The 20,892-nt window shown below is 41.8% G+C and overlaps 1 protein-coding gene across 1 annotated transcript in view; it reads left to right on the top strand.

Moving 5' to 3' along the window:
• Positions 1-20,892, top strand: part of IBTK (inhibitor of Bruton tyrosine kinase) — a 96,279-nt gene that overhangs the window by 31,754 nt on the left and 43,633 nt on the right. The window contains exons 8-16 of the mRNA XM_090035519.1: positions 211-391; positions 1,394-1,517; positions 3,218-3,395; positions 5,329-5,503; positions 11,548-12,153; positions 15,691-15,777; positions 16,801-16,883; positions 16,967-17,004; positions 20,461-20,557. Of these exons, the coding sequence (XP_089891645.1) occupies positions 211-391; positions 1,394-1,517; positions 3,218-3,395; positions 5,329-5,503; positions 11,548-12,153; positions 15,691-15,777; positions 16,801-16,883; positions 16,967-17,004; positions 20,461-20,557 (1,569 nt within the window). The remainder of the gene's footprint in view (positions 1-210; positions 392-1,393; positions 1,518-3,217; positions 3,396-5,328; positions 5,504-11,547; positions 12,154-15,690; positions 15,778-16,800; positions 16,884-16,966; positions 17,005-20,460; positions 20,558-20,892) is intronic.

Genomic DNA, 20,892 nt, shown 5'->3' with positions numbered 1-20,892 from the left:
TTTGTGTTGGGTGAAAAAAAATAGCAACTTCATTATAAGTAACATTTTATATTTCCTTAATTATTTGGGGGAAGTAAATTGTTATTTTCTTAGGAAAGGTTTTAAAATTTAATTGGTGTTGGGAATCTTTAAAGGAATGAAGAAGATATTGTTTTTAAGTTAATAACTATGCTTTCTAAAGTAAGATTTGTGGGTAAATGTATTTTGTAGGATATTTGCTGGATCCTAATGGAGAGAAATGTGTAACTGCACCTCGTCAAGTCTCTGCTCTGCATCATAAGGACATTGCTGTGTCCTTAGTCACTGCAAGTGATGGTGCTACAGTATGTGTTACTGAAAGAGGAGATATTTACTTGCTTACAGATTATCAATGCAAGAAGATGGCTTCCAAGTAGGTGTGGTTCTCCCATTTTTCCCCTGGCCTGGGAAGTTCAAAAGTTGACATATTACTGTGTCTTTTCCTTTAACAAACTGTATTGGAAGGCCTTGCACATTTAAAGGTCTTCAGGTGTGTGTCAGTCTTTGACCTTAATATAAATTGTCATAATTGTTTTATAGAGGCTGTTGGAGAGGTGTATTAAAAGGAAATATCTAGTTTAAATAAAATCCCGTTTCTTAAAAAAAATAACCATGGATTTTTGTGCTGAAATTTTTGAAGGAGATCCAGTAAGGATGAAGTGCAGACTTTGTTTTTAGTTTAGTGTGGTGGAGATGATTTTGAAGGTAGAGGAAGACAACAGTGGATTTGTATTATGTAAAGTCTAATATGTGCATCCAGTTGTTTTCAAAAGTTTGTTCTAACATATGAGAACCTAACTTGTTACTTTATGGTCAGTAACCACATGATTTCTTGGTCATTGAATTCAGGTTTCCAAATGTGGCATGCAAATCTTTTTGGGGATGGGCAGAGTTTCTGAGAACTATATGAAATGTAGGTTAGGTTTTTGCTCAGTTATAACAGAAATATTATGAAATCATCATGTGCTGTACAGAGCCATCTGATTATCTTGCACATCCCCTTCTACCTGTTGTGGGAACTTCCTTCTCTTCATCTGGTGAAGTTTCTTGGATTAGGTAGTGCTGAAGAAATGCAGCAAAATGGAAAGATAAATCGATGACTACATTTTATATTCTAATATGAGGTTTTTTTTTTCTGGAAGCAGAAATGACTTTCATTTTTAACAATGAGAGATGTAATTCCATTTCAGGGCTCTGGTGGCATGACCTTTATTCTCATGGGTCTCACTTGTCCCCTCCATTCTTCACAACATATTACTTGTGATTTATTCTAACTACAATTTTTAGTGGTTCTCCAAATATAGTGTCAACTGTTGTACACCTTAATATTTCCCCTAAAATATATATTAATTTATATTTTGATTTTTGTATTCAGGCAGCTGAACCTCAGAAAGGTTCTTGTTAATGGGGGATTTTTGGAATACAAGGTGGATCCTCAACACCTTAAAGAAAACGGGGGTCAAAAGATTTGCATTCTTGCCCTGGATGAAGCTGGAAGAGTAAGTTGTTTGTTGAATGCAGTACTGTATTTTCAGTGAGCTGTATATTGATAGTAAACAGGACAGAACTAGTTGAGGTTCCCAGTTGTATTTTTGTCCATCTCTCTTTATGGGTTGCTAAATGGGAGGGGTGTGGCACCTGACATCTGAGCAGGTGTTATCTAGCTGAAAAAAATAATGAAATAACTACTCTCATGGGTTTAGTTATATGAAAACACTTGTCTGCGTGCCTCGCAGCTCCCTTACAAGCTGTGTTTATTCCTTTCATCTAGTTGCAGAATAATAATAATAATGATAATTATTATTATAGTCTTGTGAGCAATCCTGACAGCAGCTTTGTGAGTAAGGCATTAGAACAAGATGCCTTGAGCTTTGTGTTATGATAAAATAATTAAGTTACATAAGCATGTGCCATTTGTTTGTTTGACTTTTCTTTCTTTGTACCCTGTGCCTTAAAGGAAACGGGACATTAAATTTAATGAGTTGAGACCAGCATTCTGCTTAGACAAACCTGATTCTGTATAGCACTGCCAGTAGTCTTCTGAAATGAAAGCTACATAATCAGTGCTACTACAGCCTATCTTTAGACCATCTAGAGATCCTATGCATCTTGTAGCCTGAGCACACTTTGGAAAAATTACATTCGGACCCAGTGAATGGCTGTAGTGCTTATATTTAATTGCAGACAACCATATTTTCTTACAAGTGTGCAGATGCAGAGAATTGATTGAAATGCTCGTTTATTTATAAAGTAGTCATTTGTACAAATTCTTAAAAGTCCAGGATTTTAGATCTAGGTCACTAAGTTCTAACCATGTTCTAACCGTGCAGCACCATCTAGTGGTGTGTGTTTAAAATTTGTGGATGAAAATAACTGTGGTAGTGAAGAAAGCACTATTCTGTAGAGCTTTTAACAAAGAGGGCAAATGTGGTGTTCCCACTTAAGCTTTTTTTCTTTCCCTGCTTTCAGAACTCATTTTTAGTCTTCATGAATGCCTCTCTTTCCCATATCTGTTTAGTGTTATTTAAAGTTTTAGAGATGTAATTATCACCAAAAATAAGTTATCATGATGTGTTTTTTTTGTGTATGTGCACTAGGATGGCCATCATAGAGGACAGTCTGGTTGTCCTCCTATTGATACAAAACCCGACACCTTTTATGTCCTCTGGGTTTCTTATCAATAGAGGACAGAGTAGCAGAAAACTGGAATGTCCTCTGTGATGGCCACCATAGGTGCACCTGTGGATGCAACTCTAGTAACTCTTGAATACTCTTTCTGTGAAATTAGTAGTGTTTTTGCAGTATCCCTCCCTGCCCTCTTAAACCTTTTGTGTCAGTGCTTCAGCAGGGTTTTTGGAGATGGTTTGAGATGTAAGCAGTGTAAATGCTGTTGGGAGTGAGGATGAGGCAGGTCTATGTATGTGCTTGTGCGCTGAAGTAATAGTCACGAAAAGTTTACTTTTAGGTAATCCCTTGTAGTATTTTCAGGAAGGACCTCCACAGGCAAGTATCTCCTGGTATCACAGAATCTTCCTGTACTGCTCCAAGAAAATGTTCCAGAGAAATCCAGATCTTTGAAAAGTTTGCGTACTGTATCGCCTTTTATCCAGTTTTGAGATGTGACATGGTTTTTGTGCAAATGTCTTGCTTTTTTCCTAGTAATCTCTCCATTTTCTAAAGAACAACATTTATGTTACAGGTGTTCTGCTGGAAGTCATCTACCAGTCCTATGAAACAGTGTCGATGGGTCTATGGCCGCCAAGTCTTTGTATCTGATCTTGCTTTAAATAAGGATGAAATGATGTTTGTTACTCAGGATGGTGAAACCTTTAGAGGAACATGGATAGAAGAGGGGAAAAAATCTTCAGAAAGAAAAGGTTAATATTACTATGTGTTTTTTAAGATGACTTTTAGAAATACTGAAGTATAATCAAGCGGTAGCAAAAGTTCTAATTTGAATGTCACTTACAGTTTTTATCTCTCTCCTAACTGTTAAAGGAGGTTTTAGAGGTTTTTTTGTTTTTTTAATATTAGGAAAGGGAATCTTCCATTCTTAGTTTCCTTTATCTACTCACAGTTTGTGCTGGGGTATCTTTTACATTCTGCTTGGCTGGAATACCTGGCTCAAACCAGAAAGAGGAAACTGTAACAATTATCTTTTAGTTTTTGCTTTGTTGCACTGATGTTTAGTTCTGCTCATTTCTGCAACTTTCAGCGGTCTTCTGGCAGATACTGATCCATGCCTCTCCCATCCCTCTCTCTCTTGGGGTGTTTCCTTATGTTGCCTCACCAGAACAGCAGTCTAGTTTTATACAAACTGTTTCTTGAAGTCAGAAGGTTAATCAGGCTTCACCTAGTCCTTGACCTCTTGACTCACATTGCTGACAAAGTTGTGCGTGCATGTTGTTTTTTGGAAATGGAAACACCCGTCCATTAGGATTTGACTGAAATCACCAAATTTGTTCACTTCTAGTGTACAAACATATAGACTATAATAGGTTTTATTACAGTCAACTTGAGATGTATTTGAGCTTTATGGCCTTTAGAAAAATGTCTTTTGAGTCTCATTTCCATTTCCTTTTTCAATAGCCAGTTTCTTGCCTCACTTTTAAGATTCTAGTCTTGTATTTTCTGAAGTGAGATATTATCCTTCCCTCCCCCTCCTCCCCATCACTTCCAGTACACCGTGAGTTAACCTGTCAGTCTTCTATTTTATTTCCCTATTTTCTCATTAGGCATCCCAACATAGCAACTTCCCTCCATTGCAGAATCATTGAATATAGCTTCTTTTTGAAGCCCACAGTGCTGTTCATTGGCTAATAGAGATGATGGGATCTAGTCCCCAGATTGGTCAGTAAAGGGATCTGTTAACTTGGATAGACTGCTGGTTTGATTATAGAAGTCTGTACCAGGATCTTTATTCTTGAGAATTTTTTTAATTGGAGGCTTTTAAAGTCTTGTGTCATCAGTTCCTGGTAACCTGAAGTGCTCTGGTTGAGTGGAAAGAGCCATCTTTTTGCTTATTAATATTCTCTGCTTCTGATCTAAAACTACTTAAATGCAGAACTTTTACATGTTCAAGCAAGCATCAGACTCTGATCAAAATATTTTAGTAAGATTTTCTGAAATAATGGTAAGAACTCAAGTGCTACAAATTTATGGTTTAAAGAAAACCCGTCTGTTTTCTAAGTTGTCCATTCTGCAAATACAGTGACCATGTATTTTAATTACAAATCTTATACTAAAAAGTATTCTGAGAGAGAGCATTTGGATACAACTCATTAGCCTATAACTTTGCTGAGGTAGTGTGATACTGTTACATCTGACAAGCTTAGGAGGGTTGAACTGTCTAAGAACTTAGGTGGGACATATCCAGTTTCAAGTCCTGTGATCAGAATGTCTTGGTCAATCACTAGGTGGCATTTGTGTTCTGTGTCCAACCAGTTCCTCCTCATTGTGTTAAGGCTGGAGGATATTGTGCTTCTGGAATGTTGCCTTTTGGATGACTTTTAGCTCTTATATATATATATTTTTAAGTCTAAATCTACAGTCTTAATCAAATTTCAGTTTGTGTAACTATCATATGTCTCTCAATTCTCCTTGCTGCTTTTTTAACTCCTTGTCCTAATATGTGTTGTATAATATTGCTGCTATATAGTTTTCTGTTTCACTTCAAAACTGGCCACTTCTCACTAGTAAGTGGAGTGATTCCAAACTAGCAGTCATGAATTTTGTCCTTTGTTTTTATTAGTTAAATGTGAATTCACCCTTTCATGTCCCCCCCCATATCTCTTTTTTTTTTTTAAACAGATGTTATAACAAGTCTTCAAAATTGCTCATCTGATACATCTTGTCACAGTGATTCAAACAGTGTATATGAAAAAATTCGACTTGAGAAGCTTGCTTTTGTCCACAGAGCTGTTAGTGTTACCACAGATCCTAATGGAAGTAACTTCGCTGTTTTACAGTCGGATCCTAAAACAAGGTATTTTTCAGATACCAAACCTGTAAATTTAGTTGCTCAAATAATGAAAGGAATGTGGCTGTAAAGTATTTTCCCTGTTCCATCAACTTTTTTTTTGTGATTTCTACTTCTGCCTGACAGAGCACCACACCACCTTTTTGGCTTCTGCACTATATATGATGACCTTAGCTTCTGTGCAAAGTATTTGCATGTTATTAAGTACATACACACCTTAGTTGGTGTAGGCAAAATGCTTTTAATTATTTTGTGCAAAGGCAAAATGGTCTGATGGATAATCATGTAAAAATACTCAAGCCAAACTCTCCTAAAAATAGATTTCAGGGATGATTGTGTACTAATTCTTGCTCTGAATTGCAGGAAGTGTTATAAGCAACATGCTTAAGAATGCTTTCTGGGAAGATTTCTAGTTCTTGGAACACAAAGATGCTCTGTAATTTATGAAACTGAACAATAGGAGTTAATTTTTGTTTTCAAATAAATCTGTTTTTCATTTGTGTGAGAATAAAACATTGAAAAGTTAATTGTTTCTTTCTCAGCTGTTTTGATTCTAAACATACTTTCTTATTTACTTCCATTTATTTTAACTTCACAATGGAGCTTTTCAAATGGTTTTATAATTTTTTAAAAATTATTTAAGTACTTCTGTGTTGGAAAAATGATACAACACTCGATGACGCTTTAATAGAAGAATTGCTGGCTTATTATTTGAGATGGAAAAATACACTATTTGATGCTTTAGAAAATTGTACTTTTTCATGTAATTCTTAATGACATATATCAGTGGTTATCTGTGTAATAAAGCCTGTACCATGAAACTTTAAATAGTGAAAAAAAGAAAATACCATATTTATTTGAATATTGTATTTAGTCAAATAGAAGGCAACCCTGATTATATGATGACCATCCAAAAATTATATTCTATATGTGGAAATGTATTAATTAATATTATAACTTTCCAGGAATACAATATAAATATTAGAGGTTTGCCTTGCCCTCTCCAACTGCTACAGCAGGGAAAATAAATCTGGGGGATCTAGTAGCTCTTTGCTCTCTCTTTTCCCCTGGCAGTCCCTTCCCTTTCTACTTACTGTCAGACCCTGATCTCCCTGGACGTATGGAAGTGAAAAGCAAATTTGAAAACAGTATTGAAAGTACAATATTGAAACAATTCCTTGAAAGTAAATATTGCTGTAGCAATTTACATATAGTATCCATGTACTTAGTTTGCATGTTATCTTTTTTGGAGGTGAAAACAGCTGCAAGTTTTAGTACAGGTACTCTGTAAACACACACTTTTGAGCAGCACTTTGAGACCTACTTATATTATAGTTTCATAGTTTGTAGGGTCGGAAGGGACCTGAGCAGATCTTCAAATCCGATCCCCTGCCATGGCAGGAAAGAGTACTGGGGTCAAATGACCCCAGCAAGGTGTTCATCCAGCCTTCTCTTAAAGACCCCCAGAGTGGGAGCCAGCACCACTTCTCTTGGAAGTTGGTTCCAGATCCTAGCTACCCTGACTGTGAAGTAGCACCTCCTGATATCTAGCTTAAATCTACCCTCTGTCAGCTTGTGACGGTTATTCCTAGTCACTCCTGGCAGTGCTTGGGGGAACAGGGACTCTCCCAGTGCCTGTTGGTCCCCTCTGACTAGTTTGTAACAGGCCACTAGATCCCCCGCTTAGCCTTCTCTTCTGGAGGCTGAACAGGTTCAGGTCCTGTAGCCTCTCCTTGTAGGGCCTGCCCTGCTGCCCCCGATCATGCGAGTGGCCCTCCCCTGAACCCTCTCCATATTGTCCACATCCCTCTTGAAGTGCGGCGCCCAGAACTGGACGCAGTACTCTAGCTGTGGTCTGACCAGTGCCACATAGAGGGGGAGTATCACCTCCTTGGATCTGCTTGAGATGCTTCTGTGGATGCATGACAAGGTGTGGTTGGCCTTCCTAACTGCATCCCCACACTGCCGGCCCATGTTCATCTTGGCATCAGTGATGACTCCAAGATCCTTTTCTGCCTCTGTACTGATGAGAAGGGAGTTCCCAAGCCTGTAGGTATGGTGCTGGTTCTTCCTCCCCAGGTGCATCACCTTGTACTTGTTGGTGTTGAATCCCATCCTATTCTCATCCACCCACCCCTGTAGCCTGTCCAGGTCTGATTACAGCCTATTCTTCCCTTCTAGCATACCCACTTCCGGCCACATCTTAGTGCAAATTTGAAGAGGGTACTTTTTACCCCCTTGTCCAAGTCACTGATGAAGTTGTTGAACAGTGCGGGCCTGAGGACCGAGCCCTGCAGAACCCCACTGCCCACATCCCTCCAGGTCGAAAATGACCCACCCACTACCCCTCTCTGAGTGTGACCCCTCAGCCAGTTAGCAACCCATTTGACTGTGTAGGTCTCAACACCACAGTCCCTCAGTTTCTTAATGAGAACAGGGTGAGAGGCAGTGTCGAAGGCCTTCTGAAAGTCCAGAAAGACTACGTCCACTGCTACCCCTGCATCTAAGGATTTTGTGATCTGGTCATAGAAGGCCACCAGGTTAGTCTGACAGGACCTGCCTCTAATGAACCCGTGTTGGTTGCCCCTAAGGATAATCTCCCCTGCTGGCCCCTCATGGACATGTGCCAGAATAATTCTCTCAAAAAGCTTGCCCAGGATTAAGGTAAGACTAACTGGCCTATAGTTTCCTGGGTCCTCCTTCCTCCCCTTTTTTTGAAGATAGGAACAACATTGGCCCTCTTCCAGTCCTCTGGCACCACACCAGAGCACCACAAGTGCTCGTAGAGCTGTGCCAAGGGTCTTGCAATGACCTCAGCTAATTCCCTCAGTATTCTAGGGTGGAGATCGTCCGGACTAGCTGATTTGAATACATCCAGTCCCTCCAGAAGTTCCATAACTGGTTCCTCACTAACCCTTGGCCTAGGTGCGCCTCCCCTGGGGTCTGGGTGGGGTGGGGGGTGGTTGTTCCGGTCACTGCTCAGGAAAATGGAGGCAAAGAAATCGATATATATGTTAGTTTTGTTGTCTGGTGTGACGACCAAATGTCCTAGCGTGTCCTGCAGGGGCCCCACGTTACCCAGAACCTTCTTTTTGCCCCCCTATATATTTAAAAAAGGACTTCTTGTCCTTGATCCAGAAAGCTAGTCCCAGTTCCACCTCTGCCTTGGCCTTCCTGACTGTCCCCCTGCATCCCCGAGCAACCGCAGTATAATCCTCCCTGGTGATCGCCTCTCCTTTCCTTTGGGTGTACGCCTCCCTTTTAGCTAGGAGACATTCCCGGATGCTTTTGGTGAGCCATGGGGGCTTTTGCGCCCTCCTGCCCACTTTGATCCGTGTTGGGATTACCTCCCTTTGGGCTTGGACGATTGGCTCCTTAAGGAGTGACCACTCTTCTTGGTCACTTGGCTTTCCTCCCCTCTGGGACCTCAGTGCTTCCCTGACTATTCTCCTTAGCTCGTTGAAGTCTGCCCTCCTGAAATCTAGGGCTGCTGCCTTGCTGTAGGCCTTTGCCATCTTGCACTGGATGGTGAATTCCAGTAGGCGATGATCACTGTCACCCAGGTCTTTGAGCACCCGCAGCCCCCTCACCAGGTCGTCACCGGTGGCCAGCACCAGGTCCAACACGGCAGTTCCCCTAGTGGAGCTGTGCATCTCCTGGGTTAAATGGAGGTCCTGCATTTGGGCTAGGAACCTATGTGAGCAGTCAGACTTGGCTGACTGCTCTTCCCAGCGGATGTCTGGAAAGTTCAGGTCACCCATGATGACCACATCCTTTGACCTAACTACCTCCTTGAGCTGACTTAAGAATTGCTGATCTAGCTCTTCCCCTTGGCTAGGTAGTCTGTAGTAGACCCCCACCGTTAAATCTCTTTCCCTTTGACTGCCTTGTATTCTAACCCATAGCACTTCAGAGTGCCCCTTCTCTGATTCTTTGCTAATTGATGTGGATGTGTATTCCTCCTGAATGTAGAGCGCCATGCCGCCACCTTTCCTCCTTGTCCTATCCCTCCTGTACAGCCTATAGCCCTTGATATTCTCCGCCCAGTCATGTGTTGGGTCCCATCATGTTTGAGTGAGCCCCACTATGTCTGGGTTTGTGTCAGCTAGCAGGAGGGTAGATTCCTCTTACTTGTTTCCCATACTACAAGTATTTGTGGAGAGGCATTTGAGGCTGCCTGAGGATGTGTGCACTGGCCCCTTACTTTCAGCATTACGCTGGCCCCTGTTGCTTTCCTGTGTATATGTTCCGGTCATTGGCCTAGGCTGGGCTGTACTTGTGGATGTTGCTTGGTTTGGCATGCCAAGGCTTCCTCTGCCCTAGTCTTCCCCTTCCCCCAACGAGCCTAGTTTAAAGCCCACCTAAGGAGATCCGCCAACCTAGAAGAAGACACACGCCCACCTTTAGGGGAAAGGTGGAGCCCATCCCATCCGAGCATGTCTCTTGTCATGATGTGCGGGTTGTTGTCGAGGAAACCAAAGCCTGCCTTGAGACCACCATTCCTGAAGCCACCAGTTGGTCTCTGTGATGCACGTCTCATGCCATCTTCCATGTCCGCTCACTGGTAGGACTGAAGAGAAAACCACCTGTGTGCCTATCTCCTTCAGCACGCCCCCCAGAGCATGGTAGTCTGCCATCAGGTGATCAGGGCTTCTCCTGGCTGCATCATTAGTACCCACATGGACTAGGACCATGGGGTAGTAATCGGTGGGCTGGATCATCCCCTTCTCATCCTGAATCTTTGCTCCAGGTAGGCAGTAGACCTTGCGTGTTGGGGGGTCCTGGCGACAGATAGGGCCCTCTGGAGCTCTCAGGATGGAGTCGCCTATGATGATCACGCACCGCTTTTTCCTCCAAGACTGCTTAGCTTCTTTGGCCTGCTCGGATTGTGGAGAGTGTGGAGTTGCCTCCTCTCCAGTTGTCTCCTCTCGTTCCTTCTCCAGAGTTGCCAGGGCCTTGTACCTGTTCTCCAGTTGGACTGGAGGAACTGGTACTGCTGTGTTATGAGCAGCCCTGGTTCTGGAGGTGACTGTCTGCCACTCTGCAGTGGAGGGCACTTCCCGAGGTGCTTCTTCCTTGGGTGTGTGAGTTTGCAGGGAAAGGAAATAGCCATCAATTTCATCCTCCACCTCCCTGATTCCCCTCAGCCTGTTAACCTCCTCCTGGAGCTCCCTCACCTGCACCTTCAGGGCCCTAAGGTGGGCACCTGCAGGACAGATGTGGGGGGTCCTTAATCCCTGTCTCCCCGGGCCTTGCTGGGCAACTATTAGTTCAAAACCAAAGGCTCATGACTTACCCTACCAGGGTCAACAGCATTTCGAGCCATGGTGATTTCATAGCTCAGCACTGCTCTATATATGTGAACTATAGACCTCTTTCCCCCCCGCCCCCCCAAAGGATCTATGTGCTAGTTAGCCCTCACTCATGCCTGGAATAGGGTGGTCTTGTCACAAGTCCTGGGGGGCTCCAAAAGTGTATATGCAGATAAGACATAGGGCAACTTGGTCTGGCTTCACATCATGGAAGGTGGAACTATACTAATGATATGCACTGGGTTTGAGAGAGGGGACAACAAAAGCATTCTGGGTGAGCTGTATGCAATGTTGTGGCTCACCATGGCTTGAAAAAAGAGTTGGCACTGAGGGGGACAGTGTTTAATGGGCACTACTGTATATCTTATTCAGATGGGCTGCATTAACCTGTCCTTTTGGTAGGCTCCGAGGCGCATGTTTTCCCAACGTGGGCCGTGTGTTTTATAGTCATGCTTAGTGTTGTTTGCATTTAATCAACTTTGTAGTTGGTTTTCATTGCTGTGCACATGGTGCTTTTGACAGCAGTTTAATGATAAACACTATATTTAGTGAGATCTTCTTGGAAGTGATTGTATGGTGAGGGGCTTTTTTTCCCTATGCTGATTTAAGAGGTGGGGGGGCACACTCATTTTGTATTAGAGTAAATACACTAGTTAAATATTGTGGGGGGAGTCCTTTTACTTTTAAAATAGCTCTGATGAGATGCAACCAAATAAAAATTATTTTATTGTATTCTAGTCTATATGAAATTCCAAGCGTTTCCTCATCAAATTTTGTTGAGGACTTCAGAAAATTGTTAAGAGAAACTGATGAAATGGACAACATTCATGATGTGACGTTTCAGATCGGCACTAAGACGTATCCTGTGCACAAGTACATCTTGGCCATGCGTTCTGACTTCTTCGAGAAACTGTTCATTTCTGATGACAACTGTCTAGACTCTCCAAAAGTCTACCATAAAGATGAAGATGTTGTAGGATGTGATCTTTATGTGATAGAGAAAGTTCTTCCAGATTTGTTTGTGTACCTTCTGCAGTTCATGTACACTGACACTTGTGATCTTTTGACACCTGGTTACAAGCCAAAAATACTGTATAAAGAAAAAACAGAAGACTACCATGATACCCTAATTTCTAACCTGAATAAAATGAGTTTTGATGGAGATGTTAATGAGAAGTCTGCATTTGAGGTTTACAGAAGTAATCAAGTCCATGTAATAAATGACAGACAGAAAAACAAACCTAAGTCTTCTAAAAAAGGCAAAGTTGCTGGTGAAGAAATCAACCCAATAAAAATGTTGCAAGTTGCTGCAAAGAAATTTGGGCTTGACAATTTAAGTATAAGGTATGGTAAGGGATTTTTTTTTTTTTGAGTTCTCAGCCTTGTGCTGCTTGGTGAATTATCCCTCTGACCCAAATGTCAGCCTACCCAGAAAATGGAAATGTTTCTCATTACTAAACCTGTTTAGATAGATGTCTTCTAATTTTGTACTTTCACATATTCTGTAAACATGTCAGCTGGGAGGAGTTTGAGGTAATTGTATCATGATATTCTTCAAGAGACTATGCATTTTAATGGATACTAGTACATGGACAGTAGTGTGAAAACAAACAGTTTTAACGTGCCCTCTTATTTGGCACTGTATTGCATTTGTGATCCCTCAGTGCTTTTGTGGTTTAAGAAGCTGCTCTCAGAACCTTAGCAGGTCTTGGGACTCTTGCACAAGATAGCATATGAAAGTACTTCCCAGCTATGTGCTGAGAGATTTAATGTGTTTGATAGATGATGCAAATAATATATCTTCTGAAATGGACCCAGTATGCAGTACTTTTGCTGGGCATGGCTTGTGGTACAGACTGCATTTAACAATAACTCCCTCTCAAAATAATGTTTGTACATCAGTAGTTCTCAAGCAGAGTGCCATGAGACCCTGGAGTGCTGCAAGATGTTTTCAAGGGTGCCACAGCCAGTGTTGCTGCTGCAGATGGGTGGAATTGTGTAGCATACCTTGTTTCCAGGAGAAGTGTGCTGGGGCGGGGGGGACTGGAAAGCAGCTGCAGCAAGAACCCCTCTGCTGCAGCTCTTCCTAGTCTGTCTGGCACAGTCTGTCTGTCTTGGAAACAGGGTTTGGGGAGGAAGGTTCTTCCAATAGGAAGAGTCTGGAAGCCAATCTACAGACGTTCTTCTAGGCCCTGTGGCTGGAGAGTTTCACAGACAAGCCATTAGGGGAGACCAGTACTGGACAGTCTGTCTTCTCCCCTGCCTGGGAAGCAGGAGCTGCTGCAGATGGCCTGGGAAGGTTCTGCCAATTAGCTGGTCACTCAGCTGGTGCAGCAAGGGCTCCATGAGCCTTGTGGCAGGGACATAGCAGCCTGCTTTGCCTCTATGCTGCTCCTTGGCTGACCCAGAGAAGCATGGATTGTGGCAGCAGCATTTCACTGCAGCAGCAAAGCTTCTGATCCTTGCTGCCCTGGCACAAAAGCCTGCCTTGCCCCCTGCTGCTCTGGGTCAGCTGAGTGGCACAGGTAGCAAATGGAAACCGGAGGGGCCAGGAGCCAGGATGTAGAAAGCTTCTGTACAAATGGCTTCCAGCCAGGGCTGCCAACTATCTATATAAATTTACTGACTGTTTAGGATAAAATTGAAAAGTTAGGCTAAAAATGCCCATCTGTAAAGTCCATTAAAAATAAAGAACTATCAGTAAAAACAATCAAATTCTGGCTGCTTTGTGAAGCTCCCACTTGGAAAGAAGCTGGACAGCCAGAGATTGATTGAAGGACAGACAGGGAACAGCAACACCACCTGGTACCTGAGTAAGAGAGTGCACAGCACTGCAGGAAGCCTTCTCTCGGGGCTTTGTAAATCCCCCCCCCTTCTAACCATGGGCACAGACAGAAGTGCAGCTCCCAGATCTGGATCATGGTGATGCATAGAAATTGCCATGAATTACACCAATTCCTCTGATCCAACAGGTGTTATTTGTTGGTTCAGGAGAGTGGAAGATTGGCTCCAGTTTGGAGCCAGTCCAGAGAGAGAGGCTGCATTTTCCCCTGGTTCTGCTTCTCCCAGCTCTGTTGCAGTTTCTGGTTGGGAGTGGGAAGAAGGCAGGAGAATGAGGTCCCTTCTGGGGTTTTCTCAGTCCTGCTGGAGTGGGGTGGAGGGGTGGGTAGATTAGAGCCCCCCTCTCCCAAGTTGAGCTCCAATCTACCAGCCCCCCCCCACTCCAGTGGAGCCAAGAACTCCAGAAGGGACCTCCTCCCCTGACTTCCCATCCAGAGACAGTAGCTGCAGTTTCCTGTGGTGCAGCTAGAGCAGACAAATTAAGTTGCTTCACTTAGGAGCAGCTTCATTTGAACCTTCATATAATGAGGATTAATTTGCCATGGCTATTGCAGGGCTTTGCAGCTGTACTCTTCTGTTTGGGCATGGCTTTAGGGTGATTTCAAGTGGCAAATTGCATGATAAATGTCACTTCTGTCTGCACCCCATGTGCTGCTGCTGTTTCCCATCCTGTAATACTGTTGTGTTGCAGGTAGGTTTCTCTGGGAGTTGGTTGGGTTAGGCTGGAGGCAGCAGGACCGGTTGGGGTAAGGATGGGGGTTAGTTGCGAGGGGTAGCATGGTTCAGTGTGCAGTTGGGGTATGAGAGTGAATAAGGGACCCCTGGATTAGAGTAATATGGTTACTTCTATTGCAAATGAGCAGGTTTGCCAGCCCAAGATTCTTTTACTGATAACTAAGCTTTAGTTAGTTTTTTGCTATGCTTGGGGTTAAACTCCTAATTTGAATCCAGCCCTTCTGAGGCCTGGTGGCAAAGCAGGACCTGGCAAATGTAAATTATGTACATTATGTAAAATATACACCACTAAAAACATGATATCAGTAAAAACAAAACAAAAAAAACCAAGCTTGCTTGTCAGTTAATTTTGCAGTATAAAACATTTTTGGGTTGGCAACCGTACTTCCAGCCCCTCCAGCTTCCCCTACATTCCTTGCCACTTTACTAGCTGGCAGGGATGGTGACTTAAAAGCTGGAGGGGCCAGGACCCAAGCATGCAGAGGTTTTCCCCAGGCCAGCTCCCATGAGCTTCCCCTTGCTGCCCTGCCACTCAGTTGAGCAGCGTTTAAAAGCTAGTGGCTGGGATCGACTCCAGGAAAGTCTTCCTGACTTGGCTTCCAGTTTTGCCAAGTTGAGTGGTGGGGCACCAATTTTATAAGCCAGCAGCTGAGAGCAGTGCTCAGGGACCTATGGCCTGCTCTCACCCACTGGCTTTTAAACTGCTGCCCCATCACTTGCTGGGTGGCAAGGAGCTAGGCTCCTGGAGGAGCCAGCAAACTTTCCCAGAGCCCAGCTTCTGAGTGCTGGCTTTTAAATCATCACCCTGCTGCTCAGCTGGGTGGTGGGGGCAGGAAGCAGAAGCAGGCAAAGTCCCCTGCCTCTTCCTAAACCAAGGGCTCCCTGGTTTGGGGAAGAGGCAGGGAGCCACAGCTGCTTCTCTTCTCCCCTCGTTGTGTGGGAAGGTAGGGAAAATGGCTGCCCTCCACACTTTCTTGAAATCGGGGTGACCCCAGTTTCAGGAAAGCAGGAAGCCTTTTCTCTCTTGTTTATCCTGGGGAAAGCATATAGATGTTTGGTTCCCTGGGTGTAACTCTCAGGAGTGATTTAACCCTGATTCCCTGGAGTGGCTTTTTTTTTGCTTCAGGAGAAAAAGCCTGAACATCTATATAAACTTTTAGTTTCTGCCAGGAGACCAGTGATTCTCCCCATAGGCTATGTACAGATGTTCAATTTTTAAGTCATATTGTTTTTCAAATTTACTTTATCTCACCCGTGTAATCTAACAATAATTAGATAATTGAGATACGCATTTGTGCCTTACAGGTTGGATGGAGTCAGATTAGAAAATGGGAAAATTAATGTTGTCAACAAGAAAAATGGAAACAAACCAAAATTAAACCAGAAGAAATGGTGAGAGGCTGCTGTTTCTTGAGGGTGGGGGAGAGATGGGGGAGGCAGTTAGAAATGTACAAGTTTTACTTAATGATATTTGAAACATTTTCCTTTGTGCCTGAATTGATGCTTTACTACTATTTGTGCTTGGAAATTCTTTTTACATAGTATAGCCCACTAATGCTCAACCTTTCAGGCTTGCAGGTGGGATGAGTGGCAGGAGGCTAGTCTATGCAGTCGGTGCTGGGATTGAGACCTGTGCAGCCTTGGCTCAGTCACTTGCACCAAGATCCGGCTCTTGCCCGCCCCCGGGACCGATTTTTCTGCCGATTGTTATCTGGGATCTTCATGGGTCTAAAAAATTTGGTAGCATAGGAGTAGCAATTAAGTTGGTGGTAGGGGAATGGCAGCAGAATTTTACACCCATGGGGAGCCTGGTGAGCTAGATGACTTGATGACTGTGGGCTGGGAATTGAACACCTTTGGTATAGACTATTCCTGTTTAAGTAAGTATTAAATCTTTCATAGAAAACATTTCAGACATTTTTTCCCCCCCACGTGGATCAATGGATAGTTTTCACTCCTGAAAGATGTGCTGTCAAGCTATCCTAGTTTAAGTTAGCAAAGATAAGTTTTAAACAAAACCACAAATAAATCTTGCTTCAAGCCTACCATTGTACGTGTATGGTTACGGCTTTGAATTAATGCTGAATAATATGTGACCATAGTTTGTGAAGTGGTAAAGGAAGGTAAGCCTGCTTTTAGGGGAAGTCCTTTTCATGGATGTTACTTCTTTTTTATCTTAACGCTGAGAAACTTGTTCTGCTTTGTTTACCTTTTGCTTACTACTATTAATGTTAGAATTTGTTATATTTCTAGCTAAGTGTTTGTAATTCCATCCCTTCTTTGAAATATAAGTCAAAACCTATCAAAATATCTAGTTTCATGTATCAAAAAAGAAATTTAATCTCTTGTAGAGTTTACATTTACTCAGTAGCTTCAGGATTGTCATGATTCTAAATTGTGTTAAATGTCTTGTAGTTCATACCTCTGTGATGTGACCCTGAAATCTGTAGATGGAAAGGAATTCCCATGTCATAAATGCGTACTCTGTGCAAGACTTGGTACGTATATAATATTTTTAGCCTGTGTTGTTCACAGTAACTTACCTCTTATCATGTCTTAAATTGACCTTTTTTCTTTCCAGACTATTTTCATAGCATGCTAAGCAGCTCTTGGATTGAGGTAAGCTTGCCTAGCTGAAAATATATGCTATATTGTTTGTGTTCTAGCTTTGCATGAGTGAATTATTCCTACTTCAAAAACAGCATGTTCCAGAAAACAATGGAAACTCTTTAAAATTCTTACAAGATCTGTGTTTTTTACTTTTATAGTGAATAATTATTCAACCAACAATTCTTATTTTGAGCCATTCAAAAGCTGTTTCACATCAAACTTGATGTAAATGTTATGAATGTGGCAGGTTTTTTTAAATACAAAAGCAAACTTCTGGGATAATAGCTGTTGCTATATTAAAAAATTCTATTGCAACTAAGTTTTGTTATTGTAAAAATTCTCTCTTTGCATTTATAACCTTTGGAAGAGTGTTAGTTTCCATCAGAGCAAGTCTTAATAATATTTACATAAGTGTTCGTATAGTACAGGTATCTTCTCAACAGTGCTGAGACATACAGACTCATTGCAAATATGTGGTTAAATTCTTCGTTATTTCATTGTTGACAGATTGCAGTCAACTGAATATGTGACCAAAATACTGTTTAGTTGTGTGTGTAATGTATTGAAAATATATAAATGAAATGCATATGATCTATTGAAAACCAATCAAATTTATAAGTTATCTTAACTACCCTTAACTTGATGGTTTTCTGAACTTACCTAGTAGCAACAGTAACTTTTTGCTCATCCGTTCCTTGTTAACATGAGCTAAAATGAAACAAACAAAAAGCCCAGCACTTTTTTCTTTTTCCCATTCCTTTCTTCAGTCCTAATAAAAGTAAAGAAAGTAGCATTGTGAGGCATTATTTTCCTGTCAGTAATTTCCACATTAACTGTGCTGAGTTAAAAGATAAGAAAATCTATCTACTTAAGTTACAGCTGCTTCCTTAGGCCAATCAACCTTAATTCCTTATTTAAATGAACTGAAAATCCTGTCTCATTCTATCTAGGTAAACTTTTTCTTATCTTAAGTTTAAATATATGAGTATCAATAGCATTTCCCCACATAGAAAAAAAGCTATTGTTTTTAGTCTCAAGCACAGTTTTTACTTTAACTTTGAAATGCATGGAGGCTGTTTAGTAATTTTAGATGAAGGAACTTGAGCAGTATTTGCTTCATGAATTAATGACTAATCCCATTCATCACCTAGATTGCAGTTCCCTCTTTGCCATTAAGCCCAATACAGATATTTTGGTTGGTGGCATTTACTGATGTCTTGCTCTTTTCTTATGGATTTAACAGCAGGAGACAAAAGAAAATTGTTTTGCCTAAAACAAGAACTTTTTTTTTACTTTAGTTTGCTTCTGGTTAGAAGGTTTTGGGCCTCATTAGTTATTTTTGCCTTTGTCACCTGAAACCTGGTTACTATAATGCTTTCTTCATGGACCCAAAGAATATTCAAAGCTTCAAAAAGCACAGAATGCAATAATCCACTTTTTTACAGTATGCTTGTATTGCATATTCTTTAGTATAGTATATGTAAGGGCTTCGGTTTTTAGTTTCCACGTACAATTCAATGTCTCATTTTTAATTTAACTGACAGTAAGTGATTGGAACCTGATGGTCATAGGCTTCCTCTCTCAATTTGAAAGTGCAATTAACATCAGTTAGCAGTGCGAAGAAAAGAGAAGCTATTGACAAGATGGGGCTGTTAAGGGTTCATGATTCTGTAATTACTTCCTCACAAAACTTCATGCCTGTTTGACCTCCTCATCTTGTGCCACAGCCTACATTTTCTTAAATTTTTTAAGCCATGTATAGACATTACACTTATGCTGGTATAAATGCTTGGAAACTGGTCTATATCTGTAACAGAGCAGAAGTTCAGCACATACAACCTGGTTTAAAAATGGCAGAATCCAGTCTAAGATCTGTCCCATTTCCCTCTTCCCTGCGCCCCCCCCCCAAAAGGGGTGGATATTCTGTTTGCTACTGATCTAAACTACTTTGCTTACAGAAAACTGTGCAACTTAGATCAATTCCACCTCAAGCTTTTTTGAACACCTGTACCTAGCCTTAAAGTTCACTAACTTAGAGTGGAATTGAATCTGTCATTCAAAAGATGGCACTTTGCAATGGAGAGGTGAATGTTTGTTATGTGTTAATCTCTCTGGAGTACTGTGTCCAGTATTGGGCCTCCTGTGACAGAAAGCATGTAGACAAATTGGAGAGTTCAGCAGAGGACAATAGAAATGGTTAGGGTGCTGGGGGACATGACTTCTGAGGAAAGGCTGAGGAAACTGGGCTCACATAGCCTGGAGAAGAGAAGACTGAGAGGGGATTTAATAGCAGTCTTCACCTACTTGATGGGTGGTTCCAGAGAGGATGGAGTTAGACTGTTTTCAGGTGGTGACAGATGACAGAACAAGGAGCAATGGTCTCAAGTTGCAGCAAGGCCAGTTTAGTTATTAAGAAGATCTTTTTCACTAGGAACAGGTTATTCAGAGAGGTTGTGGAATTTCCATCTTTGGAAGTTTTTAAGACCTGGCTAAACAAAGTCTTGGCTGGGATGGTCCTGCTTTGAGCAGAGCGGTGGACTAGGTGACCTCTTAAGGACCCTTCCAACCCTAATTTTCTATGATTCTTCTTCCCTTTTGTCGCTACAGGCATCAGGGTTTGGGATTTTTGTTTTTGTTTTCTGTCTTTGGAAGCATTTGGTGTTAGCTGTAGCCAAGACTGTGGACTTTCACTGTGGTGTCTGTATGCCCCTGCAAGAATTAAAATTCCTGGTTAGAAGGTTTTGTCCCAACACTCACACTATTTGTCACATTTGGAGTCAGGAAAGAGTTTTACCCCACAGTCAAATTGGTATGGACTTTTGGAGTTTTTGCCTTCCTCTGTACAAGTGACATGGTCCTCTTCCTTGGGTCTCTTGAGTTTATTTAACAACTTTCCAGCGGCAGAACATTATCAGTGACCTTGATCCCACACTTTACTGTGGCAGGTTAGGGTGCTCCTGGTGTCTTTGTGCTATGTGCTTGGTAGTTGCATGAAAAAGTTGTTTATCTACCCTATCCTTAAAACTACACAAATACATGGATGTTTTGGATAGGATTGTTTGCACTTTGAGGAGGGGGTTGGGCTAAATGACTTTTTGCATGCCCTGCCAGTCCTACCTTTTAAATATTATGTGATCAGTAGCAGTTGATATAAAAATGTGTGACAATAGGGTAAATAGAATGCTATTTATTTTCTGTAAGTTAAGATATAAAGACTACCTGGGATCAGCAGGGGAGATCTAGAATTTGTTGAATACCCATGAAACTGCTGAAAAAGATATTTAAAAGTTGAGCTAATGTTAATTGGCTTTTTTAGGAGAAAGCAGTTCTCAGGGTAGAATTTAAGCAGCTCTTACACAATTATCCACCTATAATGTAGATTTTCAAATCTAAGCCATATTAGCATTTTAATTTTACCTTTCACTTCTTTAAATGGCCATTTACTTTTATTCCTGTTGCATTTAGGCTTCCTGTCGTGCAGCTCTGAAAATGCCAATCCATTCTGACATACTACAAATAATACTGGATTACATCTATACAGATGAAGCTCTTGCAGTAAAAGGTGACAATGATAATACAATTTCAGAAAATTGTAAACGGAACTGGAATATATTTGCTGCATGTCTTCAATAGCAACAGGCTCTTCAAATAGCAAAATACAATTTTGTTTTAGTTGAATTTTGTCAAGCTTTTTATGATTAAAGCAAAAGTATGTTTCAGGATTGTTAGTTGTAGCCGTGTTGGTCTAAAGGCATCGCCGCCCCTCCTGTGGGCCCCGTGGGACAGGGAGGCAGGCCCTGTACAGCCCCACACAGCCTGTTATGCCCCCGGGCCGTGGGGCCTCAGCAGCGCAGACTGCTTTGCTCTCAGCTGTGGGGGCTCAGAGAAGCCGGAAGT

This window comes from Crocodylus siamensis, chromosome 1 (genome assembly GCF_052110815.1).
Source record: "Crocodylus siamensis isolate JL-2025a chromosome 1, ASM5211081v1, whole genome shotgun sequence".
Classification (NCBI taxonomy): Eukaryota; Metazoa; Chordata; order Crocodylia; family Crocodylidae; genus Crocodylus; species Crocodylus siamensis.
This window is presented reverse-complemented; position numbering and strand designations above follow the sequence as displayed.